The sequence below is a fragment of the Hypoxylon fragiforme genome (assembly GCF_022984875.1).
Source record: "Hypoxylon fragiforme strain CBS 206.31 chromosome Unknown GGS25scaffold_7, whole genome shotgun sequence".
In the NCBI taxonomy this organism is placed as follows: domain Eukaryota; kingdom Fungi; phylum Ascomycota; class Sordariomycetes; order Xylariales; family Hypoxylaceae; genus Hypoxylon; species Hypoxylon fragiforme.
This window is the reverse complement of record NW_026054762.1, coordinates 2,729,151-2,755,650: the sequence shown is the minus strand read 5'-3', so window position 1 is coordinate 2,755,650 and position 26,500 is coordinate 2,729,151. Positions and strand designations below refer to the sequence as shown.

Genomic DNA, 26,500 nt, shown 5'->3' with positions numbered 1-26,500 from the left:
TCGCGGGAGAAAGAGCAGATATAAAAACGCTGGAGGAGTCATTCTTCTACCTTGAAAAGGAAAGCCAACGATAAAAAGTTCGACCATAGTCAGTACAAAACAGAATACTGCCTTCTATAGCCATTCGTCAGAGATAGGCTCATAAAGCTCGCAAAGGGACTATTACCCTGAAGGCTGTAACAAGACATTTGGCAGCGAATAGCGCTCGAGGTCATGTCCTAGCTTCACGATAGCAAAGAGACAGCAAATCGACAATTCAGACATCACCCTGCCTTGTCCTTTTCTATTGAGCAGTGCTACCTGGGGCTTGACTCCTCAGAACACGACACTGGTCCATGCGCCTGCCCTCGCCTCATCTTAATTACCAAAATATCATCAAGTACCCAGCACCACCCAGCACCAATTACTATGGACATTTTTAGCAGCCAAGAGGTGGATTATCTATCTTCCTATGCCCCCCCGATAGTGAAGGGTCTGAATCCACCGGAAAGTGTCTAGACAAAGATCCACCTCCTCATACAGATTTCTTGACCGGACGGCTAAGCGCATAGAGGATGAAGGTCGAAGGTTAGACCGGCTATCGGGGCTTGTTGCGAACCACATGAACGTTACATGTTTGCTTGGCCACAATCATGATGTTTCAAGCTACATGAAATTACTAACTTCCGATTTTCCATCCCGTAGTTCATTGTGATGGAATCAAGGCTAATAATCTGCGTATAGGAAAATGTTTATTGGTGGACTAAACTGGGAGACAACTGACCGTAAGCACCTAGCATGGACAGTTCCGTCTAGTTTAAAAATACTAACAATTAGTAATAGAGTCGCTTCGTGATTACTTCTCGTCGTTTGGCGAGGTAACGGAATGTACGGTGATGAGAGATGGTGCCACAGGCAGATCACGTGGATTTGGATTTCTCACTTTCAAGGACCCCAAGACGGTGAACATTGTTATGGTCAAAGAACACTACTTGGACGGAAAGATTGTGAGTTTTTCTTGATGCTTTCGTTTAATAGTCACATCAAAGGTCATGTAGATTACTAATTCCTAATCTAGATCGACCCAAAAAGGGCTATTCCCCGTGATGAGCAGGAAAAGACCAGCAAGATATTCGTTGGAGGTGTCAGCCAGGAAACGACCGAACCTGAATTCAAGGATTACTTCGCCCAGTTCGGCCGGGTCGTCGACGCGACTCTTATGATGGACAAAGACACAGGCCGACCAAGGGGTTTTGGGTTTGTCACCTTTGAAAGTGAAGCCGGCGTTGATGCTTGCCTTAGCACCCACTTAGAAATTCACGGAAAACCAATTGAGGTTAAGAAAGCTCAGCCGCGTGGTAATATGCGGGAAGAGGAGGAAGCTACGCGACGAGGCAAGTTCAGAAAAGGCGGCATGGATGACCAGGGACCCAGCCAGCCTCAGATGGCTCCCCAGATGGGCCAGGGAGGCATGACCCCTCAAGTTATGGCCCAGTACATGCAAAGAATGCAGCAGTACATGAGCATGATGCAACAGCAGATGGTCATGAACCGAGGCATGGGAATGAGCCCTGGCATGATGCAGATGATGCAAATGCAGCAGCTGCAGCAGTTGCAACAGCAAATGGCCCAAGGCGGTACTCCGAGTTCCCCAAACAACCCAATGGCAGCGATGGCCAACATGAACCCAGCTCTTGTGCAGCAGATGCAGCAGCAAATGCAGAATCAAATGATGAGCAACGGTGGTGCTGGCCAGGGCCAGGGGCAAAGCGATGCAAGCCAACAGGGCTTCGGCGACTTTAACCAGCAGCCCATGTTCAACAACCAGCGCGGTGGTGGAGGTCGACGTGGCGGCCGAGGTGGGTATAATCAGGCCTACGGCGGCAACGTAGGTGGAGCAGACCCAACTTCTTGGGAGGGCATGTACGACGATGTGCCACAGCCCAACTTCAATCAAGGAGGCCGTGGAGGATATCGAGGCCGAGGTGGTGGGCATCAACAAAGCCCAGGCCCCGTCGACCCAAATCATGCGCCTCCAGCTAACGCGCCCACGGGCCCCAAGAACGCGGGCAAGCCAGGTGCCAACTATCGCGGAGGAGGTCGAGGAGGCAGCCGAGGGTTCCATCCTTATGGCCGTTAGAAGCGCTAGAAGGGGTCAGATGCCCCAACGCTCTTTACTCCTGGGACAGTGACGGCTACTGGGAACGTGAAGAGAGAATCAAGAATCGACAGGACAAGCTTTCACGAGCTCATGAGTGGATGATATGTAACCTCATGAGGAAAATATACTTCCAAAATGGAAAAAAACAACCATAATAACCGCCGTTACGAAACGACGGTCTTCTTTTCACGTCGCCTGCAAACATTTACCATTTTGCAAATGGCATTACTTGCGCCGGCCATTTCGCTTGTACTCAATAAACCAAAAACCCACCTACTCATTCGCACACGGAACTACTGCTATCCTACAATTAACACTTCAAGGCAGACATCGGCAGAGGGAGAATTTGCAGTAGTTGGCTTTCCCTCATATTTACAGAGGCTGAGAGGATGAGGGCCTCTTGAGGTGTCGAGGATCGACACCGTATTTCGGTGGACACGGCACGGGATCATTTGGCTTCGCGAGTTCTCTTTAGCCCATCGTACACGGACGAGATGGACGAGATTAATTGTATGTAGATGGACTCGTAAGGCTCTTGTTCATAGGAAAATGCGATACCTGATCTGCCCCCATTAGGTAGTACTATGTATTGCACAAATCAACTCTTTGTATGATATTGATGCCAAACTACCTACCCATGTGAGAGTGATATCTCCTTGTGAGAAATGTACGCTTGCCAGCTGTCAAGTAGATGTTTGTTATTTAGTATTATAGGTAGGCAGGCAGGTAAGTATGTAGCTAGTGGTCATGTATTGTATTGGAATCTAGCATAGGCATCCACAAACGAGTCCACATGCGAAGCGACATTAGGGTCGGCAAATTCATCATAGGTAGTTACATACTTCGTATATAGCAGTAATAATCCATCATACTAGGTTACAGTAGGTTGTTAGTAGGCTACCTATGTAGGTAATAGGTTCCAAGGTCGAATCATTCTGTAATATGTACCTACAGTATTGCAGTATTCGTTAATATATTATTATATCCTCATCTCCACCGAGCGTCCCCCATTCCGTAAGCCCTAGTTACTTACAAAGGCAGCCTTTGATGCCGATCATGGGATATCGCGTTAAGCAGGGGTGGGCGGGGGGGGGGGAGGAATGTTCGCGCTTACAGGTTAATACCGACAGCGCGTCACTATGTACTTTAACCAGTGGATCTGATCTGGTTTCCCCCCCCCCCCTTTTTTTTCCTTCAGCTTTTTTGCTCTCTTTTGGCTGGGTTTTTTATTGATGCGGTCTCCCTGTGTGTGTGTGTGTGTGTGTGTGTAATTGACCCACTGGATATTGGATTGGGTTGGATTGGGTCGTAGGTGGGCAGGCTGGTAGGCTGGTAGGTGGTAGGAACTTAATAGGGTATTAACTAGATGCAAAAACCCATGACGTTGAGGATGGGAAAAGTGCCTAAAAGTCAGCAAGTGCCGAAGAGGTCGGTAGAGGCATTCCTATCATACGTAACTGCGGTATATCCATCCCTACTGTACCTACTTATATATGCCCAGGTGTGTGTGTTAGTTATTAGTTATGTGATGGTCTTTTTTAGTGTAGAAAGAAAGGAGTGGGAATGCATCCTGCCGAACCCCGGTTAAGCGCGAGAGAATCAGCGAGAGAAAGAGAGAGAGAGTAAGAGGCCAACTCTGGCAGCGCCGCGAATTGTCGGAGTCTCGAATGATCGTCAGCAGGGGTTTTTTTTTCACGTAGTATGATTCTGGCATAGGTATGTAAGTATGTAAGTATGTAATTAATATAAGAGTAACGGTAGTTATTGCCAAAGGCACGAACGGGGCCCGAATCTCGCGACCCCCCCCCCGCTCCGCTGTCTCCTTCCCCCCTTTTTTTCGTTTTGTACCTACCTAGGTAGGGATCGGGGATTGGTTGTATCCATTTGATAGATCGTTTATAATCAGTGTACATCCCGACCTGGTGCTTATACATATACATGCCTACTTACTTACTTACTTACTTACTTACAGACCTGCATTGGAAATCGAACGCATCATATTATTGTTGGTAGATGAAAAGCGAGTTACATATTACTATCTTACCTACCTACCTACCTACCTACCCCATACATACACAGTACTCTGCATACTCTCTGAATAGCCACACATCTACCTACCTAGGAACCTACCCTAGCATCTACACTCCCACAAAATGGCAGCACAAGAACAAATGTCAGCACCGCCCACGCGATTCGACCTCTTCAACGACCTCCCCTACGACCTGCGGCGCGCGATCTGGGACACCTATCTCGACTCGCTGCCCGCACGGCTCTTCCACGTCAAGGCCATCCACCCGGAGGGCGACAGGTTCTCGTACTGGCACAGGCCGGCCGCGCCGGCGGGCGTGCAGGTGTGCCGCGAGGCGCGCGAGGCCGCGGCGTCGTACTGCGCCGCGCACGGGTACCGGGAGCTGCGGGGCGCCGCGGCGCTGTCGTCGACGGCCGCCTGGTTCCGCCCCGAGATCGATATATTGTACTTCGACGCCGAGCACACGTTTGATGGGGCGTTTTCTGCGGGGGGTGCGTTGGCGCGTGGTGGTGGTGGTGGTGGTGGTAGTGGTGATGCTCAGCGTCATGATCGATACCCAGGAGATGAATACGATGGTGAAGATAAGAAAGATGAGGATGAGATAATGGAGGATACAGAATACGAGAGGGAAGATGAAGAAGAGGAGGAAGAGGAGGAAAACAACCAGCACAGCGCGATCGACGGCCTGCGCAGCGTGCGCAACGTCGCCTTCCACCACCTGTCGATGCACGAGGGGGAGAACGTAGTAAAAGTACTCATCGGCGCGTACGCCGTGATGCCGTCGATCGAGCGGGTGCACTGGGTGGTGCCGCAGCGGAGCTGGGAGGGGCGGTCGACGGCGGAGACGGCGCGGGAGCCCGAGTGCTGCCGCGCGCGGGCCGGCGCGCTCATGGATATCCCGACATTGTACGACGGCCTCTACTACGCCAACAACATCATCGGCGAGCACGTCGTCGTCGCCGGCTGGCGGTACATCCGCATGCAGCTCGCACAGGTCATGCGCGTCCTGGGCAGGCTGGGCGCTATTCCCAAGACTCCTGAGCCTAGGGGGGTTTTTCTCGTCCGCCCGAAGTGTGAGGGTGTTAAAGAGGAGGGGAAGCCGTGCTCGTTTTTGCAGACGAGGGAGGATGGTAGTGGTATGGGTGGGGATAAGAGGGAGGTGTTCGAACGGAAACTCCCGAGCCGGGCGGATTACGCGAAGAGTTTGATGTATCCCTGAAAAAAGGAGAATCAAGGAAGAAAGAAAGAAAAGAAACAAACAAAACAAGTACCTACCTGCCTAGAAGGTTCGGGATAACCTGGCGTGGCGTTATAGGAACGGGAAAGGGGTGATATCGGTGTATTTGTATTAAGGCTAACTGCTATCTGGTGTATGGCATGTATGTGTATGTGTACCTGGTGGTATCTATATGGGATGGAATATATCCCTAAAGTGGTTTGGGGATGGCGATTGGAGTTTTGCCTTTGGCGGTTCATGGATATTCAAAAACATTGGATGGTGGGATAGGGGGGCTTCAAAATATCTAATACACTACCAACATGATACATTTGCATCACTTATTCTCTATAAAGCCGCGTGAGCCCATCCGCCGGTGGCTGTAGCCAATTTCGCTCGTCGTACTTTGTCCCTTCTCCCTCGATGACGTGGAATGTGTAGATGATCCGTCCCTTTTGGCTCGTATTCCTTTCGCTCTTGTGCAGCAGGTTGCCGTGGATCAGAACCAAGGATCCAGCCTTGACTTCGCCTAGCTTATACTCGCCGTCCTCGCTCTGCCCTTCCTTCTCTCCGTACTCATCCCCAACCGGAAACTTCGGGCCATCATTGTTTATGAACCCGGTCCCGCCGGTATCCGCACGGACGAAGCGCTGCTTCACGGGCGCCCACCTGTGGCTGCCGGGCAGAAAACTCAAGCACCCATTCTCAGCCGTTGCATCCTCGAGCGCATACCAGAAGCCGACGGCGCTCGGCGGGTCCGTGTAGAGGAACGTGGTGTCCTGATGCGGGGGCACAGCGCCACCAATCTCGGGCTGTTTGCATATGATCATGCTCTGCAGACACCTCGGGTCGCGGAAGCCGAGCGCACGCGCGATGGCGGCGGGGTGGCTCTCCTTGTGGCCGACCGCCACGCTACCACCGCTAGACCCGGCACCTAGCAGATCGGGATTTAGCGCCGGGTCGAGGAGGGCGGCGAAGGGCGGCGACAGGGCGTGCAGGGCGTGGCCGATCTTGTTGATGGCGCGCTCCTTGGGCTTCGTCAGGTTGCCCGAGGCGTCGAAGGCGTCTTCCTCGAAGAAGAAGCGCACTTTGTCGCCCGACGAGAGAAAGTAGTCGTCCCCGACGTGAGCGGATTTCTCGCCTGTACTGAATCGTGTCATGGGATGGTCTGATAGGGAGAATCCTTCGAGAAGAGCGTGGGTTTCGTCGAGTAGTGCTTTGACTGTCGTGGGCGGGAGTGCGTTCGGGATGACGAGGTAGCCATCGCGCCAGAAGGCGGCGAGTTGCGAGGGGGTTAAGCCTCCCGTGGTTTCCGCCGGTGCCATTGTTGAGGGTTGACTAATAGGATAACTTTACTTATGTAAGTAGGTTAGACTTATTTACAAACAATTATTAGGTCTGGTAGTTGTACTACGTAAGTATTGTAAATAAATGCCATTGAAGTCGCTACTTACATATAGTACTATGTAATATATACCTAGGTAGTATGTAGATCTCCTAGGTACATAGTAAACTTTAAAGAACCCGGGGAGTTGCGATGCTGGTGTAGATGAATGTCCACATACGATAGTGGGGTCACAGAAGCTTAGGTTAGCCTTTGTCGATAAGAGTTCAACGTTCTAAGAAGAGGGGTCATCCTTGGAAGTGGGTACATATGACCGGGTAGCTTCCAAGGTTACTGCATGTAGGTAATCACGGTAATCACAGTACTATCACAGTACTACTAGTAGTACTAGGTACTCTCTTACAGTTTTAGAAGAATGCGCAAACAGTGTTTAGCTTTGTACTAAGGCAGTAAGTAATTTAATACTTTCAAGTTGCAACGTTGAAGCTTCACTCAGTGCTACCTACTACTATTGTCATCTTGGACATACGAATTATATACCTACGATTAGCTATCTACGATACATGATTCCCTACACAACCATCACACCATACCTACACTACGCCGCACTACACCTACGATGAACTCAGAACAAGAGGTTCTATCCGGACCACCAGCCCCAGAGCTTCTAGCTGACCGCATTTGGGTTGATGGCTGTTGGGACTTCTTCCATCATGGCCACGCCGGTGCTATGTTACAAGCTCGCCAACTGGGGACCGAGCTCTACGTCGGCGTACATTCTGATGAGGCGATCCTGGAGAATAAAGGGCCGACGGTTATGAATCTACGGGAACGGTACGGATAGCTCTTCCTAGGTTATACTCTGAAGAGCCTTCTGCTGATCTCTTGGGCTTGCACGAAAAAGACTCGCTGCTGTAGATGCCTGTCGTTGGGTCACTAGATCCGTAGCACATGCGCCTTATGTCACCCGGCTAGACTTCATAAGTCATTTCGGTTGCAAATACGTGGTTCATGGAGATGATATCACCTCTGACAGCAGCGGTGAGGACTGCTACCGCTTCGTGAAAGCAGCAGGTCGATTCAAGGTTGTCAAGCGTACGCCTAGTATATCCACCACCGATCTAGTCGGGCGCATGCTACTGTGCACCAGGACGCATTTTATCAAATCCTTGGAAAGGATGTTGGCCGGCGAAGAAGGTAGCGGCACCCCAGCCGAGAGGAAATCGGAGGGTCAGGCGATGTTAAATCGCATTCAACAATATGCAACCAACGAAACAGGAAAACAACCGGGCGCGGATGTCTACTTTTGGTCAGCTTCACAAGTTTCCAAAACGGAGGAAACGGGGAGTCCGGAAGAAAAAGGTTCATACCGCTCCTTACTCAAAGGGCCAGGACCGAAGCCAGGTCAAAGAGTGGTCTACGTTGATGGAGGGTTTGACCTTTTTTCCAGCGGACATATCGAATTTCTCCGTCAAGTCATATTGACCGAAGAGGCCCTAGCAAAAAAGGAAGGTTGGTACGACCAACAGGCCATCGACGAGCGCCGTGGTAAGGGTGCCGATTATGGCCCCGTTTTCGTAGTCGCCGGTGTACATGACGACGAGGTCATCAATTCCTGGAAAGGGGTCAACTATCCCATCATGAATATCTACGAGCGTGGCCTTTGCGTGCTCCAGTGTCGAGTAGGCAATCTCCTTTCATTCATTTTCCCTTCGATGCCACAATGCTAATTAATAATTTATTTATAGTATGTTAATGCCGTAGTATTCGGTGCACCATTTTCGCCTGGTAAATCTTATCTCACGAGCTCGCCCTGGGGTACCCCTGACGCTGTGTACCACGGACCGACTTCTTTTATGCCCCTCTCGTACGACCCGTATGTGGCGCCCAAAGAGATGGGTATTTTCCAGGAGGTTCCGCGCCATGACTTCCAGGGCGTGAACGCTGGAACCATTGTGCAACGCATCATGAAGAGCAGAGATCTCTACGAGGAACGACAGAGGAAAAAGGGTGTGAAGGCTGCGGGTGAAGCTGCGCACCGACATAGGGAGATATTAGAGGAGGAGCAACGCCTCAAAGAAGAGAAATTAGCGTCCAGCACATAAGCACAAACTTAGATATGTCTCATTATGCATATACCTAAGCTAGAAGCTTTTGTAGTAGGTTACCCGTTGGGGTGCATCATTTATGGCGAATAGGAGATAGGAGCTGAAAAAAAAGCCGGTCTACTACGTAGTGGTGTAGTAGATAATGATTACCTAGGTGTCTGACTCAAATAAAGCCACATGCATTTATCACACAGCTCTTTTAGGGGGTCAAGTCATCTTAGATACTAAACGGAAAGTTTTGGGCTAAACCAAATTCATAACAAGTCTCTATGCTTTGTAGGCTGCTTTAGTCATTTACTCGCTTTAGAATATGCGAGTTGATTAGGTAGGTAGAGTAAAGCACTAACCTAGGTTAGATGAACTTCATAGGATTGAATAGGGAGGATACTTACGAGGCATTGCACCTAGATAGGATGTATATGACATGATGAATGCAAGTGACTGGAGCTCCGAACATTGAATGCAATGCGTATCATGGTACGGCGTACATACCTAATCTATGCTGTGTTGTGTTTACATAACTGAATGATTGCTTGACTGGTTGCAGCATTGCTGCATTATATTCCGTAAATGACCGACGCCATCCATGGCAGATAATACCGAAGCCCGGCTTTCATTCCTTGTATGTTGAATACCTCCATTGCAGTGAAATTTTCAGTCATCAGTCAGACTCAGATCATATGGAAGAATAAGCGGTGAGATTATCCAATCTTATCTCTTGTGTGAAAAAAAGGAGCTGTCTTAAAGGAGTTGGCTTACAATAAGTGTAAGAAAAAGGAAAATTTCGGGATTGCCTGCAGTAAGAGCAAAAGGGGAATATGTAATGTAATAAAAGCCGTTTTGACAGTTAGGAAGTTAGGAGCTCGGGCCAAGTAAAGTTATAGTGTATTTTCCAGAAGGAGGAAAGAAGAAGGGTGATCCCGATCTAGAGTGACGTGAGAATTAATAAACGCCCTTCGGCATTAAAAAGAACCACTACCTGTCACTGGCTGTAGTTACACAATTACATGCATCAATGATGGATATGTGTATCTCCTTTTTTTATGAGTTCTACTATGTATTATACCAAGTGCTACTTGATCCATACCTAGGTAGTTACTTCATAAAAAGAATGAATTACACATTACTTATACATAATTATCCCCTACTAGACCTTAAATAAAATTAGAAACAAAATCAAATGTTACCAAGAGTCCAACCGTCGTGTCTATTTAGATTTTTATTGATTCTGAAATTAGGTTGCATCACGTTTAAGTGCGTAATGGGGTAATGACTCTCCTGGCAATTCCGTGGCCCACCTGGGCAAGCTGCACTGAACAGCTGCAGATGTTGTCACAGCAGGTACCATAAGTACCTCATGGTACCTACATAGTACAGTAGGACACGGATATTCTTGTGGTCTGTGCATCATTCTGGAAGCCGCGAAGAACGAAAAGAAGCTTCAAGGAAAAAGGAGCTGGGGCCAACAATGGGCCCTTCCTGAACTCTCTTAGGCTTTAACTGGGGAATGGCGTCTTGGATATGCCCCACTCCCCCAAAGTCTCAAGGGCCAGGCATAATTCGTGATCTTCAATGCTCTTCCAACTGATCCCCTCAATCGTCACTCTTTGCCACAGACAAGACGATACTTGTAACAACAAACAGCAACTTTCTGCCTATGTGTTTACCATTTTGTTAAGGCCTCATCAAAGGAAAATAATAGGTTATTATTTCCTTTTCGCAAAACGTACACCTACCTTGGGTACTAAGCATTGAGGATCAAAAAGATTGGACAGATTTGACTTCGACTCTACCCCTCTCCTCCCATCTTTCTGTTCGTCTTCAAACACCTTAAACTCCTCGGACCCTTTGGAAGCTGCTTTCGCGTCGTGATCAAAAGGCAGACGAAGACCCAAAACCGTTTAGCTCCTCTCAATTCAGAGCAAAGAAAAAGAAAGATCTAGGCAACGGGCAAGGCGATCTTATATCATTTACGAACCCAATTGTAAGTACCTAGCTATAGCTTTGCACTTTTTACTATCCATGGATCCCGCTTGCATTTTTGACATTGCCAGCTACTGCGAACCTGGTTTTCATGAAGTGTCCATGCTTTAAACCCCCCCGGTTCATTTCAGCTTTGTCGTTTTCACTTTTTCTGCTTTTGTACATACCTACGCTTTTCACTTTATCCTCTTTTTCAGCTCTCAGCAGCAGCAGCAGCACATTATCGAATATCATCTAGGATATCTTGCCTGCCTTGCGTACGCAAACATCTGCGATATTCTCAATTCTCGTTCTCGCTGCCAAATACGTGAGCATAGCCTCGCCTTGTGTAGCAACTTAGCACATTCACCTTCCCTAAGCGCCCTGTCATTTTCAAAACACAACCCTCCTTCATCATATTAGAAGCAAAGCCTTCGGCTAATCCTAGCTGGATATGCTAGTACCTTCAATCTCTAGATAGCCCTGGAGGACCACTAGTCAGCAAGACCCATCTTGCGCCCATATTTCCCTAAGATCATCCCCCCAGGTAATAAATACAATTAGCCTTTTCCATTCCCTTTTCACGATCTATTATCCCTTGTTTGGTACATCTTTGCTTTTCCATTCAAACACATTCCTTTAGTTTTGAGAAAAAAGACATTCATTCATTCATTGCTTGCCTTGCCTTACTGTTGCCTTTCAGCCTCGTGCATCATGTCTCTGCCTGCTGCTTACAAAGATGAGATAGTAGCTCTTGAGAATCAGATTCGACTCAAGAATCCTCCCGACATCCTTCAATTTTGCTCCGATTATTTCCTCCGTCGTCTCGCCGTCGAACGCAACTTATATTTTAGACAACTTATCAGTGCTGGAACAATGTCAGGAACAGCATTCACAAGCCCCTTTGCGGGAAACTCGAACCCCTTTGGTATGGAGGCACCCAGACCCGAGGCTAGCAATGGGCCGTCCGGGCCTTTGCTGAATGTGATGGAGGAAGATGAGAATGACACGATTACTTCTCCCACGACTCCATCATTCGGTATAACTAATATGTCAGGCGCTACTTTCCGTGGCCCTTTTGGAGGTGACGGGTCGATAGATGGACCCCCTTCCGCGATGAGAACACCACCGAATCCCGATAGTTATCCCGCCGAATACAATTTTGGTCGCCGTACTTCTGTTTCTGCCGAATCGCTTAAGCCAGTAGCAGATGTCAATGATAACTGGACACCTCCATCATATCCCAAAGCTCCACATCAGTTAGAGAGGCTAAAGAAAGCCATCGAAGGAAATTTCTTGTTCAGTCACCTCGACGACGAGCAAAACGCGCAAATTCTTGGTGCTCTACAGGAAAAGCCAATTCCTGCCAAGGGCATAAAAGTAAGATGACCCCTTTCAACTTACTTGGGGAATGTTTCGCTAAGATTTTACGCGTTTAGGTTATTACCCAGGGAGATGCAGGCGACTACTTTTACATCGTTGAAAAGGGTTCCTTCGATGTGTATGTCCACGACTCAGGCGCACTACAACCTGGTCCAGATGGAATGGGCCACCAAGTGAGCACCATCCAATCTGGAGGCTCTTTTGGTGAGCTGGCTTTGATGTACAACGCGCCGAGAGCCGCCACTGTTATTTCCGCCGAATCAAGCTGCACGTTATGGGCTCTCGACCGCGTCACATTCCGTCGAATCCTCATGGAATCTACATTTGCCCGTAGACGCCTATACGAAAGCTTCCTAGAGGAAGTACCGCTCCTAAAATCCCTTACTCCTTATGAGAGATCTAAGATTGCCGATGCGCTGGAAACCAAAAAATTCCCGAAGGGCTACAGAATAATCAAGCAAGGCGACATTGGGAAGTCATTCTTCTTACTAGAAGATGGCGAAGCGGATGCCTACAAGAATGGCGCCACCAATTCTGTCAAACATTACAAAAAAGGCGATTTCTTCGGTGAGCTCGCGCTCCTAGACGACAAGCCACGAGCAGCGGACGTGATCAGCACTACCGAGGTGAAGGTTGCAACACTTGGCAAAAATGCATTTCAACGACTACTTGGACCTGTTGAGGGCCTCATGCGGAGAACTAAGTACGTGGGTGTCAAATCAGGAGTGGAAGATGTGGACCCCTTACATTCATAGGCTTGAATAGGTGCCTGTGTAATATGTACAGACCTGGGGCGAGATACATGGTACTTTAGGGGGAAAGGTAGTTTTAGACAAACGGATGGCGAACTTAGTTTTAGGAGGCGTTCTCGGAATTACCCTCGTTTTTTTTGTGTTGAGTACCTAGGTTTACTATTCAATACTTATTGATACCGCAGCAGAGGCATTATCAACCCATTTTAGAGCTGCCTCATCAGAACCTCAAATCAGTGTCAATGTTGGCTATTCGCTCAGTATCGTGATTATTTCGTAATTTTTTTTTTTTGTACTTTTCACCATCCTCCATCTGATCCATTTATAAGCCCATTAGGTACGCAAAGTACCGTGCCCTTGGCGATATAACTGTAGGTACCGGTAATAGTTGTATAGGTAATTATTATGATTTATCTCGATTCAATTTCATTCCGTTCCAATCCTCTCCATTCAACTCATCCCACCAGCAACCCCCTCCCGCTGCTTCTCCAAAACCTGCAGCCGCAGGGCCTCGGTGGCGACCTCGGTCTCGAGGACGCGCCCGACGCCGCGGCGCCAGTTGTCGTCCAGGGCGGTGAGCTCGCCGGCCACGGCGTCCTGCGCGCGCCGCCGCTCGATGGTCAGCACGTCGATCTCGCGCTTCGCGGAGGCGAGGTCGCGCTCCAGGGACTGGAGCTCGGCTTCCAGCTGGTAGTTCCCCACGAGCCACGCGTTCTTGCCGTAGGCGTCGAGGAGCTGGAGGTGCGTGTGCCGCGACGAGAGGTACGCGGAGGATGTGTAGGCGCGGGCGAGGAGGGGGGCGAGGGTCTTCTGGGAGGATGGGGATGATGGGGGGGAGGAGGGTGTGGCTTCGTAGCGGGAGAGGTCGATGGCGCGGAGGGGGGCTTTGGTGGCGATGCGCGAGAGCTCGGCGGTCATGAGGGGGGTGAAGGTTGGTGTGTAGGTTGGGGGTAGTAGGGTGGAAGGGGAGGTGGAGGTGGAGGTGGATTGTTGTTCGGCGGCGATCAGGGATTCGGCTGCGGCGCGCTCGGCGGGGGTTGGTTCGGGGTCGACGTCTGGTGTTTGTTAGTTAATTGTGGTGATTGGGTTGGATTGGATTGGATTGGATTGGATTGGGGAGGCGTACAAGGGAGAGACTCGTGGACTGTGGTGCGGATGGACGACATGTTTGTTGGTATAGGCAAGTTGGTATAAAGGTTTTGGTGATTGGTTTCAAGGTTGCTTGGTATATGTTGTCTATTTTTTTATCGTTGTTCGTCGTGTATCCTGTCCGTCGCTGGCTAAATGAATGAAGGAATAATGAATGAAGGTATAGAGGCGCGAATGGGATTAACTAAAGCGACAGCAGCAAGTAACTAGGTAAGCTTGCGATTGGGAATTTGATATAGTTATCGTTATCGTTAGTTATCGTTATCAGCATTGGCTTACAAGGATCACTAGGGTACACTGCTTCAGCTGTTGGCAGCTGCTATTATTCCATACGCTGCATCCATACAACGGGACGTCACCAGCTGGGGCTAGGCTTTTAATGACGTACCATCTATATCACAATGAGGATGCACTTAAACCCTTAATTTGCCTTGTCAATATTTCAACATTGAAATACAACACATGAACACACATGAACACACATGAATTTCACATCATTTTAGGTTACAAGGCGTTCTAGACCAAAGTACTTCCCATACCTAACAAGTTACATACATGTACTCTTTTAATCCATGATAGCCTTAGTTAATTTCCAGGAATGGACCCTTACCGCTGTCTTGTTCCAAGCACAAGATCGCCGCTGAAGCTCTTGGGGCTTCGGTGAATGACTCGTTCGTCAATCTTTAAACAGCTCATTCATATTGACTACTAGGTTAGAAACTTTGGGTCGAATCTTTTCGTACCGAGTAATACATTACATACTACATCCGTACTATCGAACCGTCCTTGTAGAGTTTCATAGAACGTGAGACGGGATTCAAGATGCGGTGGGACCTGCGTGCTGAGAATGCTGGGCATGCTCCGCCGTCTCCGGCATCGCGTCAAACCCCTTATCATCGTAATCCAATCGCTGCATTCATCGTCGTCATAATATTCGCTCCGACCTTACTATTACTTACATCTTTTCTGTCGGGGGCTTCGCTGCAGGATTTCAGCCTATGGGGGAGTCTCCACAGCGGAGAGAGTGCAACGGCGTCAACGGCGCATCATGAGGATGAGTACCTCATTGGAGTAGGCAAGGCTGACATAACTGGGTAAGCACTATTATTTGTTTATTGGTAGCTTCATGTTCGACTGCATGTTTATACTTTACTGGTGATAGCCCCTGCGTCGAGATCAACTTGATGGGATATGCAGACCCACATCAGATCGGAACTGGTTTGCGTCAACGACTCTATTCGCGAGCTTTCATCGTAGCCGACCCTGCCAACCCGTCCGATAGATTCGTATATCTCGTTCTTGACACACAGTCGGGCGATACCGCGGTTAGATATGGAATCCTGTCTGGTTTAGAAGAGCTTGGGTCCGAGTATGTGGACTATGGCCATCACAATCTAGCCGTCACCGGCACTCATTCACATTCGGGCCCTGGTGCCTGGCTGAACTATCTGCTGCCTCAGATCACGAGCAAAGGCTTCGACCAGCAGAGCTATAGGGCAATAGTTGATGGTGCTCTCCTATCTATCCGCCGCGCGCACGAAAGCTTAACACCGGGGAGCCTCAGCATCGGATCGACCAAAGTATTTGGGGCGAACATCAACCGAAGTCTCTTTGCATATCTCGCGAATCCAGAGGAAGAGCGTGCAAGATACAACATCAGTTCTGAAGACGATGGATCTGTGGAAAAGGATCTAACGCTCCTTAAGTTTCAGCGAGCATCAGATGGCAAGAACATTGGTGTCTTGACTTGGTTCCCTACTCATGGCACTTCGATGCTTGGTAATAATACCCTGATATCTGGCGATAACAAAGGAGTCGCGGCATATCTATTCGAGAAGAGCGTTGCTGACGATGATACTGCCGCCGAGGGATTCGTAGCCGGGTTCTCCCAGGCCAATGTTGGCGACACCAGTCCTAATGTCCTTGGCGCATGGTGTGAGGATGGGTCAGGGGAAAGGTGTAGTTTTGAAAACAGCACCTGCAGTGACGGAAGATCCCAAAAGTGTCATGCGCGAGGGCCTTTCTTCACGGAAAATGACCAAGGAACTTCGTCGTGCTTCGAGATTGGCAAACGTCAATTTGAGCCTGCGAGAAAACTGTACGACTACCTCAATGAAACACCAACGCCGGTCACCGGACGTGGAGTCAAATCCTTTCACACTTTCCACAACATGTCGAATCATCGATTTCAACTTTCAAACGGAACAGAAGTTGAGACATGCCCGGCTGCACTCGGCTACTCCTTCGCTGCCGGTACTTCGGATGGTCCCGGAGCTTTCGATTTTACTCAGCATAATAACGACTCTTCCAATACATCGCCGATGTGGCATGTAGTCGGTGGCTTACTCAAGGAACCATCGGAAGAGCAGGTTGCGTGCCAGTCCCCTAAGCCAATCTTGCTGGATGTCGGTGAGGTTTCCAGCCCGTATCAGTGGACGCCGAATGTTGTCGACATGCAAATATTCCGCGTTGGACAGCTGGTGATCATTGTCAGTCCAGGCGAAGCGTCTACCATGGCCGGAAGGCGGTGGAAGAACGCTGTTGGCAACGAGGTGGCAGCCTTGTTTGCAAGCGAGACTCTGTCAGCACCCCCCGTCGTCGTTCTAGGTGGACCTGCGAACAGCTACACGCATTACATCACCACGGAGGAAGAGTACGGGTAAGTAAACTTGGATTGAGTTGGATTTATCGTGCATGTATTCACTCGTGATCTTTCTCGTATTTACCAGCATGTTTCTTTTCACCAACACTTTAATCATGCCCCGTCATCGTATTCTTGTCAAGTCATATTATTCCATCTTTGCGGATCTATTGCCCATTTCCTTGGTTTAATTTCAGTTTATATACGAGAAGTTCAACGTGCTATCTGAACTTGGAGAGCTAATATTCTTTTTTTCTCAACAATAGGATTCAGCGTTACGAGGGTGCGAGCACACTGTATGGGCCGCACACATTGGCAGCGTACATCAACGTCACCCTATCATGGATACCGTACCTCAGTTCGTCGGCTAGCAGCCGGCCGCCAAGGGGTCCGGAGCCGCCGAACAACAGCAACCGAAGCCTTAGCTTCATCCCGCACGTCATTCACGACTCGCCGCCATTCTTCAAAGGCTTCGGCGATGTCAAGCAGGACGTCGAAGAGGTCTATCACAAGGGCGCGCAGGTCACGGCGACGTTCGTCGGTGCTAACCCGAGAAACAACCTCAGGCTCGAGCAGACTTACGCCGTGGTGGAGAAGTTTGTCACTTTGCCTACTACTGCTACTGACTCTAAGGATGAAGAGTTACGCAAGGAACGCCCGCGGGACCAGGATGCATGGAAAGTCGTGCGTGACGACGGCGACTGGCACCTGGTCTTCCGCTGGCGCCGCACCAGCGAGCTCCTGGGTACTAGCGAGGTCGACGTCACGTGGGAGACGGCGGCGGATCCGGTGGCGGAACCGGGGCGGTACCGTCTGAGATATTTTGGTGATGCGAAGGGGCTCACGGGGAAGATTACGCCGTTTGAGGGCGTTAGTGGGGTGTTTGAGCTTGTGGAGCCGGAGATGTGATGTTGCACGTGAAGCGGAAGCTAGAAGGCTTGTCTTTAGGTATTCACGACATACGATATCTTTAGGAGTTTGGTCTTACATCCAGAGTGCCTAGCGGGCATTACCTACCTACTTGCTTAGGTAGGCACATGTGGGTAGATATGTACGATCTCGTTTCGTTACGTTAGGTTAGAACACTGAGGGCTGCACGTGTATGTGCAAAATTGCTCAAAAGTCCCAAGGGCCTGGTAGAAACTGTGTACCTACCTACCTTGGTAGGTATATACCAAGGTAGTATGTATGTGTTAGGTTAGGGTTCATCGAGATCCGATAATACGAGGAACATTGAACTGATCGTAACTCAAAAATACTTGTCTGATGTTGCTTCGTATGTATATCGTGGAGAAAGAGGGAGTGTGTGTGTGTGCACTTACATAGTTAGACTTGAGCCTCGAAGGGTACCTACCTACCTGGATTCCACTACCAACCTACCTACCGACCTATGTAGGCATGCATGTAGGTTAATCTATTCTTACATACCTGGATATCGCTCTTGGCTTGGCTTTTTCCGTTCTTGCGGTGTGCAGCTTATGCTTGTTTTTTTTTTCTTTTTTTTTCTTTTGTTTTTTTTCTTTATTCTAGCTTTCAGAGTTAAGAAGTTTGGTAGGTATGCATGTGATATCACATCTCATCATTGACGTGTCCCCTACCTACCTACCTACATAGTGGTGCATGCATGCATCCATGTATCTAACTACCGAGTAAGTAGAAATAAAGGCATGAGATATGTCACTTTTATTACTATATAGTTACCTGTGCTAGGTAGATAGATACGAGCTACCTAGGTACATATGATCTAGGTTAGATAGATGTACATATGTATGTGAGTAGGTTAGGTATGCGGGTGGGTGGTTGGGAGGGGAGGTAGGTAGGTAGGTAGGTAGGTATCTAATCGAATGTAAACGGGCAGGGAAAAGGAAAAGAAAAGGAGGTTTGGGTATGGACCTACATAGGTAGGTGTGCAGTATGTAGTGCGATGGGGGGGGGGGGGCGCACGAGAGATTCATATATTGTATGCCCTGCTTGAGATTTAGGTAGCCTCAGGGGATTAGTGCTGGGTTCGGGAATTCTTCAATTTGACACCCCTTACTTAGATATCTCAGATCTGTGTCTCTGACTAGATAGTTACTCACGTTCTTCTCTCAGGGAATGGACTCTCCTACCGAGATGAGAAAGAAGCTAATACCCGTCATCAAAGTACCGCCGTCGCGTTTTAACAAAGGTTGCTGTGCTTATACATACATCCCCAGTGCTTAGGTAGGTAGGTAGGTAGGTAGGCTTTACCCAAGTCCTGGATGTAGTTCCCCTTTCGCCTTCTTCCTCCCATCGCCTCACCAAAGTAGGTGGCGGTGCCAAAAGGTAGAATGTGTAAACAAACCCCATGTCTCATATTTACAAAAGCATACCTAGGTAGGTACTTATGCAGGTACCAGTGATGTAAGGAGGTACATACATATGTGCAATAGCGCGCTCTCGACCCGATCGTCGTCGCGTGTCTCAGGCACCTTGGGCACCTATGTAATGTTTACTCTTAGGAACCTATGTAGGTATGCAGTTCAGTTCAGTTCAGTTCATCCGTCCCCTTGCACCTCCTGCTCTGTCTTGGGATGTCTCACGGAGCCGTGTGATGGACTAGCTAGACTCTGGGCTTCAGACACTCGTGAAATGTATTGTGCACTACCTAGAGCTGCGCTTTGTTTTACTCGTTATGTCTGCCCCATTCCTTTTCTCTCGGGGCTTGAGACATCGGGATATATTAGGTGAGACATGTGATGAAATATATAGGTGTATACCTAGATAGATAGATAGACGCGTTAGGCTCCGTGCCTGGCGATCTTGATCGCACTATCGCTATCGTGTTGACGGAAGATCGGTTCGCGGGAACATCGCTTGAGATAATGGTGTGTCTAGGTAGGTATCGGAGGACTTGACGAAGCTGTGTCCCTAACCTACATACCTAGGTAGGTAGGTAGCTCCACAAGAAGGCAGGCAGACTCAGCAAGTTGAACGCCCCAAACCATACAACCTATTATCTATCGACTGGGAAAAAAATGACTTCGATGGCGTAAAACGGTGCCTAACGAAATTTAAACAAGGTAGATGGATATAGTAAGAGTAAATGCTTATATAAGTAATATGGAAAAATAAAGATATAACCTCCAGCTTTCTAAGTATCGATATCAGATCAAAGTATATATATATAAGCAAGTTAAGTTGGTTGGTTAGTAGTAGAGATAGGTGGTTAGGTCGACCACCTAGTAGATATTTCCGCCCCCCGTGAAAAACGATGTGGTAGGTTAGGTATGATTTTATGCCCGTCCTTTCCCCGTACTCCTGTTATCTTCCTGGCCCCTTCCACCCCGTTGATTGATGTCCGTCCCATAGATAGAGAGGTTTAGGTCGAGTAGGTAGGTACGATTTGCCCCCACGCCACGCCATGCCATGCCATGCTGAAATGAAAAAGGGTAGGTAGGTTGGTTGGTTGGTTGGTTGTTATGGGTCGTGGGTACGTATGGTAAGTAAATGGGTAAATGGTAGGTATATAGGCGGGATTTGTAGAGGGTGTGAAATATAACAACAACAAAAAAAGACATAAAGAGAATATGGGACGGTAGAAGCCATGGTGCATAGTTCAGGGGCAGGTGAACCTTCCGGCCAACACCCCTAGCCCTAAACTGGACCTTGAATGCACCACCTTCGTTTGTCGTCCTCGTCAACTCATCACCATCACCACCCCTACGGCAGCGCTAACAGCGCAAAATGGCCCCCCGCCACCGGCCTTGCCGTAAACTGCAGCCCCGGCGGATAATCGCCCGTGCCCGCATCATACAGATCCGTCAGCGCGAGATTCGTCGGCGTGCTGTCGATCCACCCCGCCACAAGCTGCAAGAACACGTCGCGGGTTTCGGGGCTCGTGATGGCGGCGCACCACATCATCCAGTCGGTCTTGGTGTACGTGTGGCGCGTGTCGAGCGGGATCCCGTACTCGAGCGCGACGGTCGGGTAGAAGTCCGACTGCATCGCGTACACCGACTGCGGCACGAAGTCGTACTCGAAGCCGAGGAGAGAGTTCGCGTACAGGTTGTACAGCAGGCCGTGCGAGGCGCCGTCGCCGTAGCTCAAGGTCGCGTGGGGAGGCGACGCGGCGGTGTTGAGCCCGAACCCTTGCCACTGCGCGATGTACGAGGTCGCGGTGTCGAGGTACGTCTGTGCGTCGTCCGAGTTCCCCGTGCGGTCCGAGATCTCCGACATGGCGCGCAGCCCGATGATGCCCTTGAGACCCAGGTTCGTCTGGTTGGCGAGCGAGCCGGCGAAGTCGTCGGTCGAGATCTGGTCGGCGGGGATGAGCGCCTCGTCGACGAGGTAGCCGGCCCACTGCTTGAGGATGGGGTAGTGCGCGGTGAGGTAGGCGTTGTCGTTGGTGCGCTGCGCGTACGCGAGAACCATGATGATCATGTTGCCGCACTCCTCGAGCGGCATGGGCTCGTCGGAGCCGTCTGGGTAGCCGCGCGCCACGGGGAAGGTTCCGAGGTCGTGGATCGCGTTCGTGTTCGGGTAGTGCCCGTTCTCCTGGTTGAGGAAGAGCGGCTTGAGCATGTAGTCCAGCAGGTTGGGGTTCGTGTACAGAATCAGCGGGATCGCCGGGAAGATCACGTCGACGGTCTGGATGTCGCTGTTCGAGCTGATCTCCTTGAGGAACACGAGCGGGTCTGAGTCTGTGCCGGTGAACTGCAAGGCGCCGAAAGTTTGCCTCACGCTGAGACTGGTCAATGTGAGGTAGTTTTGACCCGCGGCTGCGAGCGAGTCCGAGGCTACTTTGTTGTCCAGGTCGGTAGCCAGTCCAGTGGATTCTTGGTAGTCGTTGTAGAAGAATGTCATCTATCAAGCGTATCAGACGTGCCGTTTCACTCCAACAAAAACATTTACTTATGAGCTTAGTTCAATACTTACAGCATCGACGTCAGAACCGAAGTAGCTGTTCCACAACGCGGGATACGTTGTCAACCCGTCTCCTTCACCCAGGAGGTTGATTGCGCCGCCCTGGGTCATACCGATCGAGTACAGCGTTGAGACAGAGTCACCACCGACGGAACCAAGGTCGTTGGCAAAACCAAATACAGGCCTAAAAGTGTTGTAAGTAACAAAAGAGGCTAGTAGTCAGGTACTTGATCCAAAAGATGACGTACCAGTTATCTTGAACGGCTCGGTAGTTGGTGTCCTTTGTGTTTGCAAGAACGCCGTTGTTTCTGAAAGCTGCTCTTACGTCCACGTCGGCACCGCTTTGGAATGATAGCTACAGAATCATGATTAGTTCCACCAAAAGTCTTCAAGCGAATGTACAAGATAGGTTCTATACGCACATTGTCCGCGTCCTTGGTAGACCAAAACCAATTGCCCCAGTTCGCCTGCTGGTTCGACTCGGTCATATCCTGCTGGCTCTGGCGCGCAAACTGATGGTACGCGACGCCATCCGCAGTGTCGTACTCCCACGTGACGACCGCCCCCCGATCGCCCGAGGCCCATTCTGTGAGACGTATGTGTGAGTATCATCCATGGAGATGCGTGCGTGCGTAATAACCTACCAGCTGAGACGTCCGCGTACAGTTGGACGTCGTGGTTCGCGCCGTCAAGCGAATGAACGGCGACTTCCAGGTAAGAGAAGACCAGAGATTGCCGCCTCAAGTCCGAGGGGGTCACGGGAGTTAAGAACGTGATGTTCATCTCGACCTTGCCGCCGACGCTCATCACGAAGGTGCTGCGCGTGGACGTGTAGGAGAACTCGGTCTGGTCGACCAAGTCGGCGCCGCCAGGCGCACCCAGCCAGTTGTACGGCGTGCCATCCACGCGGATGTAGCCTGCCCAGCCCGTTACTTGTTGGCTGTAAATTTATTAGCGGCTAGCCCGATAAACGACGTGCGTCTAACAACAACAGAAAAAAAAGAAAAGACAGAAAAACCAACCTCCAGAATTTCGACCATTCACCTGCAAGATAGCCTCCGTTCCCGCCATCGGAACCAACCTGTAGCCACGAGTTTAGGTACGGGCCTTTGACGGCTAGCGGGATCGCCGGCGGTCTTGCAGGACTAAAGCTTGAGGCAGCATGGGTTAGACTGCCGAAGAGGGCCACCCCGGCCAGTAGCGCACTTCTGAGTCCCATCGCAGCAGAGTTGTTGTTGTGAAGTATAAATTGATGTGCGAACTCTCTCAGGTCTGCCGGAGGGGAGGGGGGATGCGTTCTTGAAGAAGGTTGGAAAGGGGGGGGTGTAAAGGGGCAGTGTAAGTAGGGGAGGGGGGGTGGTGTATGGAGAGGCGATAAGGAAGGAAGGGAGGGAGAGAGAGATATGCTCCGGTGTCTCGGAAACCTTAGGGGGGCCGGGGGCGAGGTATGGGATGAGATAAACTTAGAAAAGAAGGCGAGACAAGAGGAGCTGCCAGCTATTTGAAGTTGGGACAAAACGGTTGATATTTGAATAAGATTTCACAGAGACAAAGTCCCCATCACTCGCTGGTACGAGTTATGCAGTCCAATCTAGAATCTGAGAGGCGTTCTGGCCTGGCAAGATCAGATGGATCGACAAATGAGGAAGGTTTCGCAGCGTGTGGAAGCACAATGCGGGCAGGGAACCAGGGGGGAAAAGCCTTGGGCAAAAGGGCTAGGGAGGAGAGAGAGAAAAGAAAAGAAAATAGTCATGAGACTGGGCATTGGCTACGATGCATGATCAGGTCACGGCGTGGGTTTGACTGTATTCCCAGTTGTCTTCAGCAGTCTTGGCCTACCTCACAGCAGAAGCTACATAGTTACGACCTAATTAGACACAAAAGCTGGGCATAGCTACCGAAAGTATGCTCAAGGAGCTCAGCAGAGCTATGGTAAATTCTAAACCTTTGTGACGACATATTAGTCAAAGGCAGCAAACATGGAGGTATAAAGAGACAGCCCAACTTAGTCACGAGCCAATAAGTCTCAAGGTTTCCGGACAAAGGATATCTACCTCCTAGGTAGCCAGCACGCGACAACTAGGAACCAGGTAGTTGGAAAACGTGGACAGGTACTTAGTAACTTCTAAGTCAGTATCACTGTAAGAGTAAAGAACACCAGACTGTACCAGTTGGGAAAATAATGGGGAAAAAAGAATCAATTTACCAACGGAATGGGGTCTCTGTGTTTACATTACCTTGTCGTTGAATTAGGCCGGAATGTGCCGGTAGGGAAACCAGTCTCACCCGCATAAGGAAGGAGATCTGCAAGTCATAAGTGACTACGTGAGAGCGGCATTTCGTGAGACGGTCCAATGACTCGCATTGTTATTGAACATGGCCACCCTAGATAGTCACCTTAGTTAGCTACAGGTAGTTAGCCCGTCCTGAGCCGTCAATTTGTCGCCGTTGACTCCAAATGTTTGTCAACCCCCAAGGATGAATGAGATGGTCCGGCCGGCGAAGCATTTGCGGTGATAGTTGAAAATAGAAATTCTATATCGAGCAAACGTTGCTTACCTCTCGACAGGTATGACAGAGAAAGCCACTAGGAGTTCATACGCTCGTATTCGAAAACCAAAACGTGTAGAACACGTTCAACCTCCAGGGCACAAGTTAGCGCAAGTGTATAGGTAAAGGAATTAGCGCTGGCTACTCCGCCACGTCAAAGCACGGCTCTGCGGCCTCTGCCCCTATGCAGGTCCGCAAAGCTTATTCATGCTATGTGATTACCTATATTATATGTAAAAGATATATCAGACCCTTAGATATTTAATTGTGTAGTCCCTTTCGATGTTTCGATGATATTGCTTACTTGACAAGAACTAGTACACAAGTTAGTACTGTACCTAGTCGTTAGTTACATACCTGCACATGAGGTTACAGGTAAGATATCTAACCTGCCTACCTACCTACCTTCCAACCAACATATTTGATGATTAATGATTAGACATCAATGTATTGAATTGCTGAGCGAATTTTGGTCCCAAAACCAATGCCTGTTTCTAGGGTCTCATTCGCCGAGGGAAGGGAAAATCCATACGTCTTAGGTTAGCAATCTACCTAGTATTTCAGGAGAGTCACGACGTCGAAAGAGAATTTCTTGCGAAATCACTGCACCTTCCCGGCGTAGTAAGTTCACATGTGTATTCAAGACCGCGCAAACCAGTTTGACATGGACTAGTACTTGGTCGAAGTTTGCAGCCTCGGCATCTTGACGATTTCCCCATCATTTTAAGGGTTCAAATCAAGCTATTTGGCCGTGACGCCGTGCCATGCCTAGAGTCCTAGACGGCTTAGATTGAGGTGACCGAGAGAGTGCCTAGTAGGTACCTGAGCTAGTACTAGGTAGCTCCCGTGGTCCCCGGCCCCCAACTTTCTCCAAGGACGGGAAGCCTTATTGGTACTATCTCCAAGTCGTCCCCAAGTCTGGGGAAAGTAGCTTGGCACGGACGATGTCAAGTTAGACACTCATTCCCTGTACTTGGCCTTCCTCTTGATTGGCTGTTGTGAGATCTCGTGTCTTATTATGCGGTGTTGTTTGCGATCTTTATTGTCACTTGAGCTGTTGAAGTATTCGTGGTCCCTTACGTCAATCCTGGTTGGCTATTGAGATTCTATTGCATCTCACAGAAGAAAGTGGTTTAATAGTCGGTGTGAGTAGGTCCCTAGTACCTAAGACTCGGGCAGTTGACTAATGGCAATACATTGCCTTACCGTCTGCTCCCTTGCGTCCGTTTCGCTCGACCTGAAATGCTTGACCTACTTGACCTTTATGAACCCCAACCCAGCTAGCTACCAAGGTACGTGGGGGATCAACAACTGAGACATACCTGTATTATGTAAATATATGTACCTTTTAAGGCAAGCAATGCTTGAATAGTGCCTTTGAAATTAAAATTTGTTTGATTCGTAGCCAGCCGCTCGGTTCGCCATAACACGCCATAGAAACCTACTCTACGCAAAGTTCGTATGTTAAAATGAATTTCTCCTAAGGCGATCCGTGCCACTGCAGGTTTGAGTCACACAAGCTGTATCATAGTGGTAGAATGTGCTGACAGTTTGGAACTAGTTACCTACATCTGCGAATAGAGCGAGCCCCATTTGCGCTTCCGGCGGTGACGTGTTGACTACCTAGGTAGCCACTTGGGCCGGGGGAAAACGCGGGGGAATACAGACACTGTGATCACTTCACTAGCATCCATATTTCCACCTCCGCAGGATTCCCACTGCTAGGGACTTTTCTACCTCACGAAGATCCGGGGATAAGATCCAGCTTTTCCGAAAGAGGTGTACTAACCGCCGCACATGAGGTGAAAATCGTTCTAGGAAGATCATGGGATCGTAGAGTAGCATTGGCATCGCACTCCCCAGCCGCTAGAACAATCTTGTCGCTGACAGAGTTCTATGGTCTAGTATTTTTGTGTGCGAGCTCCGCCCCGCCGACTACCTAGTAGATGCCGTCCTAATAAAATTGTCATCTCGGGATGACGATGTGGCCCCAACTGTCGGTATGAAGTGCAAGCGAAAGGATTTGACTTACCTACTTACTTACTGCTAGGTATGTACTATTATATGCCGTGCTACCCCGCAATATAAATAATGCCACCTGGGCTGCTATGCAGAGCTTGGTCCAATTGCTAACGTTACCTGCAACTCTACCTGCAGTCCTAGCTGGCCTCGTGGTTCTTTAGGGCCTGAGCTGTCAGCAAGGCGTGGCTGGTCTTGTATAGACGATCATCACACCTGAAAATATGAGGTCATCGTCGCATTTCCAGCCAATGCGCATTTGGCTTTGTGATAATTTAGATGAAGTAACCTCTAGGTACTTTTGATTTTTTTTATAAAA

At 49.4% G+C, this 26,500-nt stretch overlaps 8 protein-coding genes across 8 annotated transcripts; 5 read left to right on the top strand and 3 right to left on the bottom strand.

The window, feature by feature from the left end:
* The first annotated feature begins 407 nt into the window (after positions 1 to 407).
* Positions 408 to 2,793, top strand: GGS25DRAFT_388136 (RNA-binding domain-containing protein). Its single transcript, XM_049258325.1, has 3 exons — positions 408 to 764; positions 823 to 986; positions 1,058 to 2,793. The coding sequence occupies exons 1-3, from the start codon at positions 728 to 730 to the stop codon at positions 2,117 to 2,119; spliced, it is 1,263 nt and encodes a 420-aa protein (XP_049115049.1). The 5' UTR covers positions 408 to 727; the 3' UTR covers positions 2,120 to 2,793.
* A 1,373-nt stretch (positions 2,794 to 4,166) lies between these two features.
* On the top strand, positions 4,167 to 5,557 carry GGS25DRAFT_533444 (uncharacterized protein). The gene has a single exon (XM_049265676.1). It carries the CDS (start codon positions 4,294 to 4,296, stop codon positions 5,386 to 5,388), a length of 1,095 nt encoding a protein of 364 aa, XP_049115048.1. The 5' UTR covers positions 4,167 to 4,293; the 3' UTR covers positions 5,389 to 5,557.
* Positions 5,558 to 6,975, bottom strand: GGS25DRAFT_388094 (phytanoyl-CoA dioxygenase). The gene is made up of 2 exons (XM_049258324.1): positions 6,797 to 6,975; positions 5,558 to 6,735 (listed from the first exon to the last, which is right to left on the bottom strand). Exon 2 carries the CDS (start codon positions 6,708 to 6,710, stop codon positions 5,727 to 5,729), a length of 984 nt encoding a protein of 327 aa, XP_049115047.1. The 5' UTR covers positions 6,711 to 6,735; positions 6,797 to 6,975; the 3' UTR covers positions 5,558 to 5,726.
* Positions 6,976 to 7,098: 123 nt separating this feature from the next.
* Positions 7,099 to 9,091, top strand: GGS25DRAFT_501105 (ethanolamine-phosphate cytidylyltransferase). The gene is made up of 3 exons (XM_049261891.1): positions 7,099 to 7,564; positions 7,635 to 8,412; positions 8,479 to 9,091. Exons 1-3 carry the CDS (start codon positions 7,350 to 7,352, stop codon positions 8,833 to 8,835), a joined length of 1,350 nt encoding a protein of 449 aa, XP_049115046.1. The 5' UTR covers positions 7,099 to 7,349; the 3' UTR covers positions 8,836 to 9,091.
* A 2,423-nt stretch (positions 9,092 to 11,514) lies between these two features.
* Positions 11,515 to 12,938, top strand: GGS25DRAFT_515258 (camp-dependent protein kinase regulatory subunit; the record flags this gene model as incomplete). The annotated part of the gene is made up of 2 exons (XM_049263064.1): positions 11,515 to 12,180; positions 12,240 to 12,938. The coding sequence occupies 2 exons, from the start codon at positions 11,515 to 11,517 to the stop codon at positions 12,936 to 12,938; spliced, it is 1,365 nt and encodes a 454-aa protein (XP_049115045.1).
* Positions 12,939 to 12,940: 2 nt separating this feature from the next.
* On the bottom strand, positions 12,941 to 14,294 carry GGS25DRAFT_387940 (Pre-mRNA-splicing factor SPF27). The gene is made up of 2 exons (XM_049258322.1): positions 14,062 to 14,294; positions 12,941 to 13,990 (listed from the first exon to the last, which is right to left on the bottom strand). The coding sequence occupies exons 1-2, from the start codon at positions 14,099 to 14,101 to the stop codon at positions 13,386 to 13,388; spliced, it is 645 nt and encodes a 214-aa protein (XP_049115044.1). The 5' UTR covers positions 14,102 to 14,294; the 3' UTR covers positions 12,941 to 13,385.
* Positions 14,295 to 14,474: 180 nt separating this feature from the next.
* Positions 14,475 to 18,094, top strand: GGS25DRAFT_501092 (Neutral/alkaline nonlysosomal ceramidase). The gene is made up of 3 exons (XM_049261890.1): positions 14,475 to 15,178; positions 15,247 to 16,743; positions 16,992 to 18,094. The coding sequence occupies exons 1-3, from the start codon at positions 14,907 to 14,909 to the stop codon at positions 17,632 to 17,634; spliced, it is 2,412 nt and encodes an 803-aa protein (XP_049115043.1). The 5' UTR covers positions 14,475 to 14,906; the 3' UTR covers positions 17,635 to 18,094.
* A 1,829-nt stretch (positions 18,095 to 19,923) lies between these two features.
* GGS25DRAFT_387782 (glutaminase A) lies at positions 19,924 to 23,011 on the bottom strand. The gene is made up of 6 exons (XM_049258321.1): positions 22,635 to 23,011; positions 22,257 to 22,552; positions 22,035 to 22,198; positions 21,861 to 21,967; positions 21,625 to 21,796; positions 19,924 to 21,552 (listed from the first exon to the last, which is right to left on the bottom strand). The coding sequence occupies exons 1-6, from the start codon at positions 22,829 to 22,831 to the stop codon at positions 20,410 to 20,412; spliced, it is 2,079 nt and encodes a 692-aa protein (XP_049115042.1). The 5' UTR covers positions 22,832 to 23,011; the 3' UTR covers positions 19,924 to 20,409.
* Between the last annotated feature and the right edge of the window lie 3,489 nt (positions 23,012 to 26,500).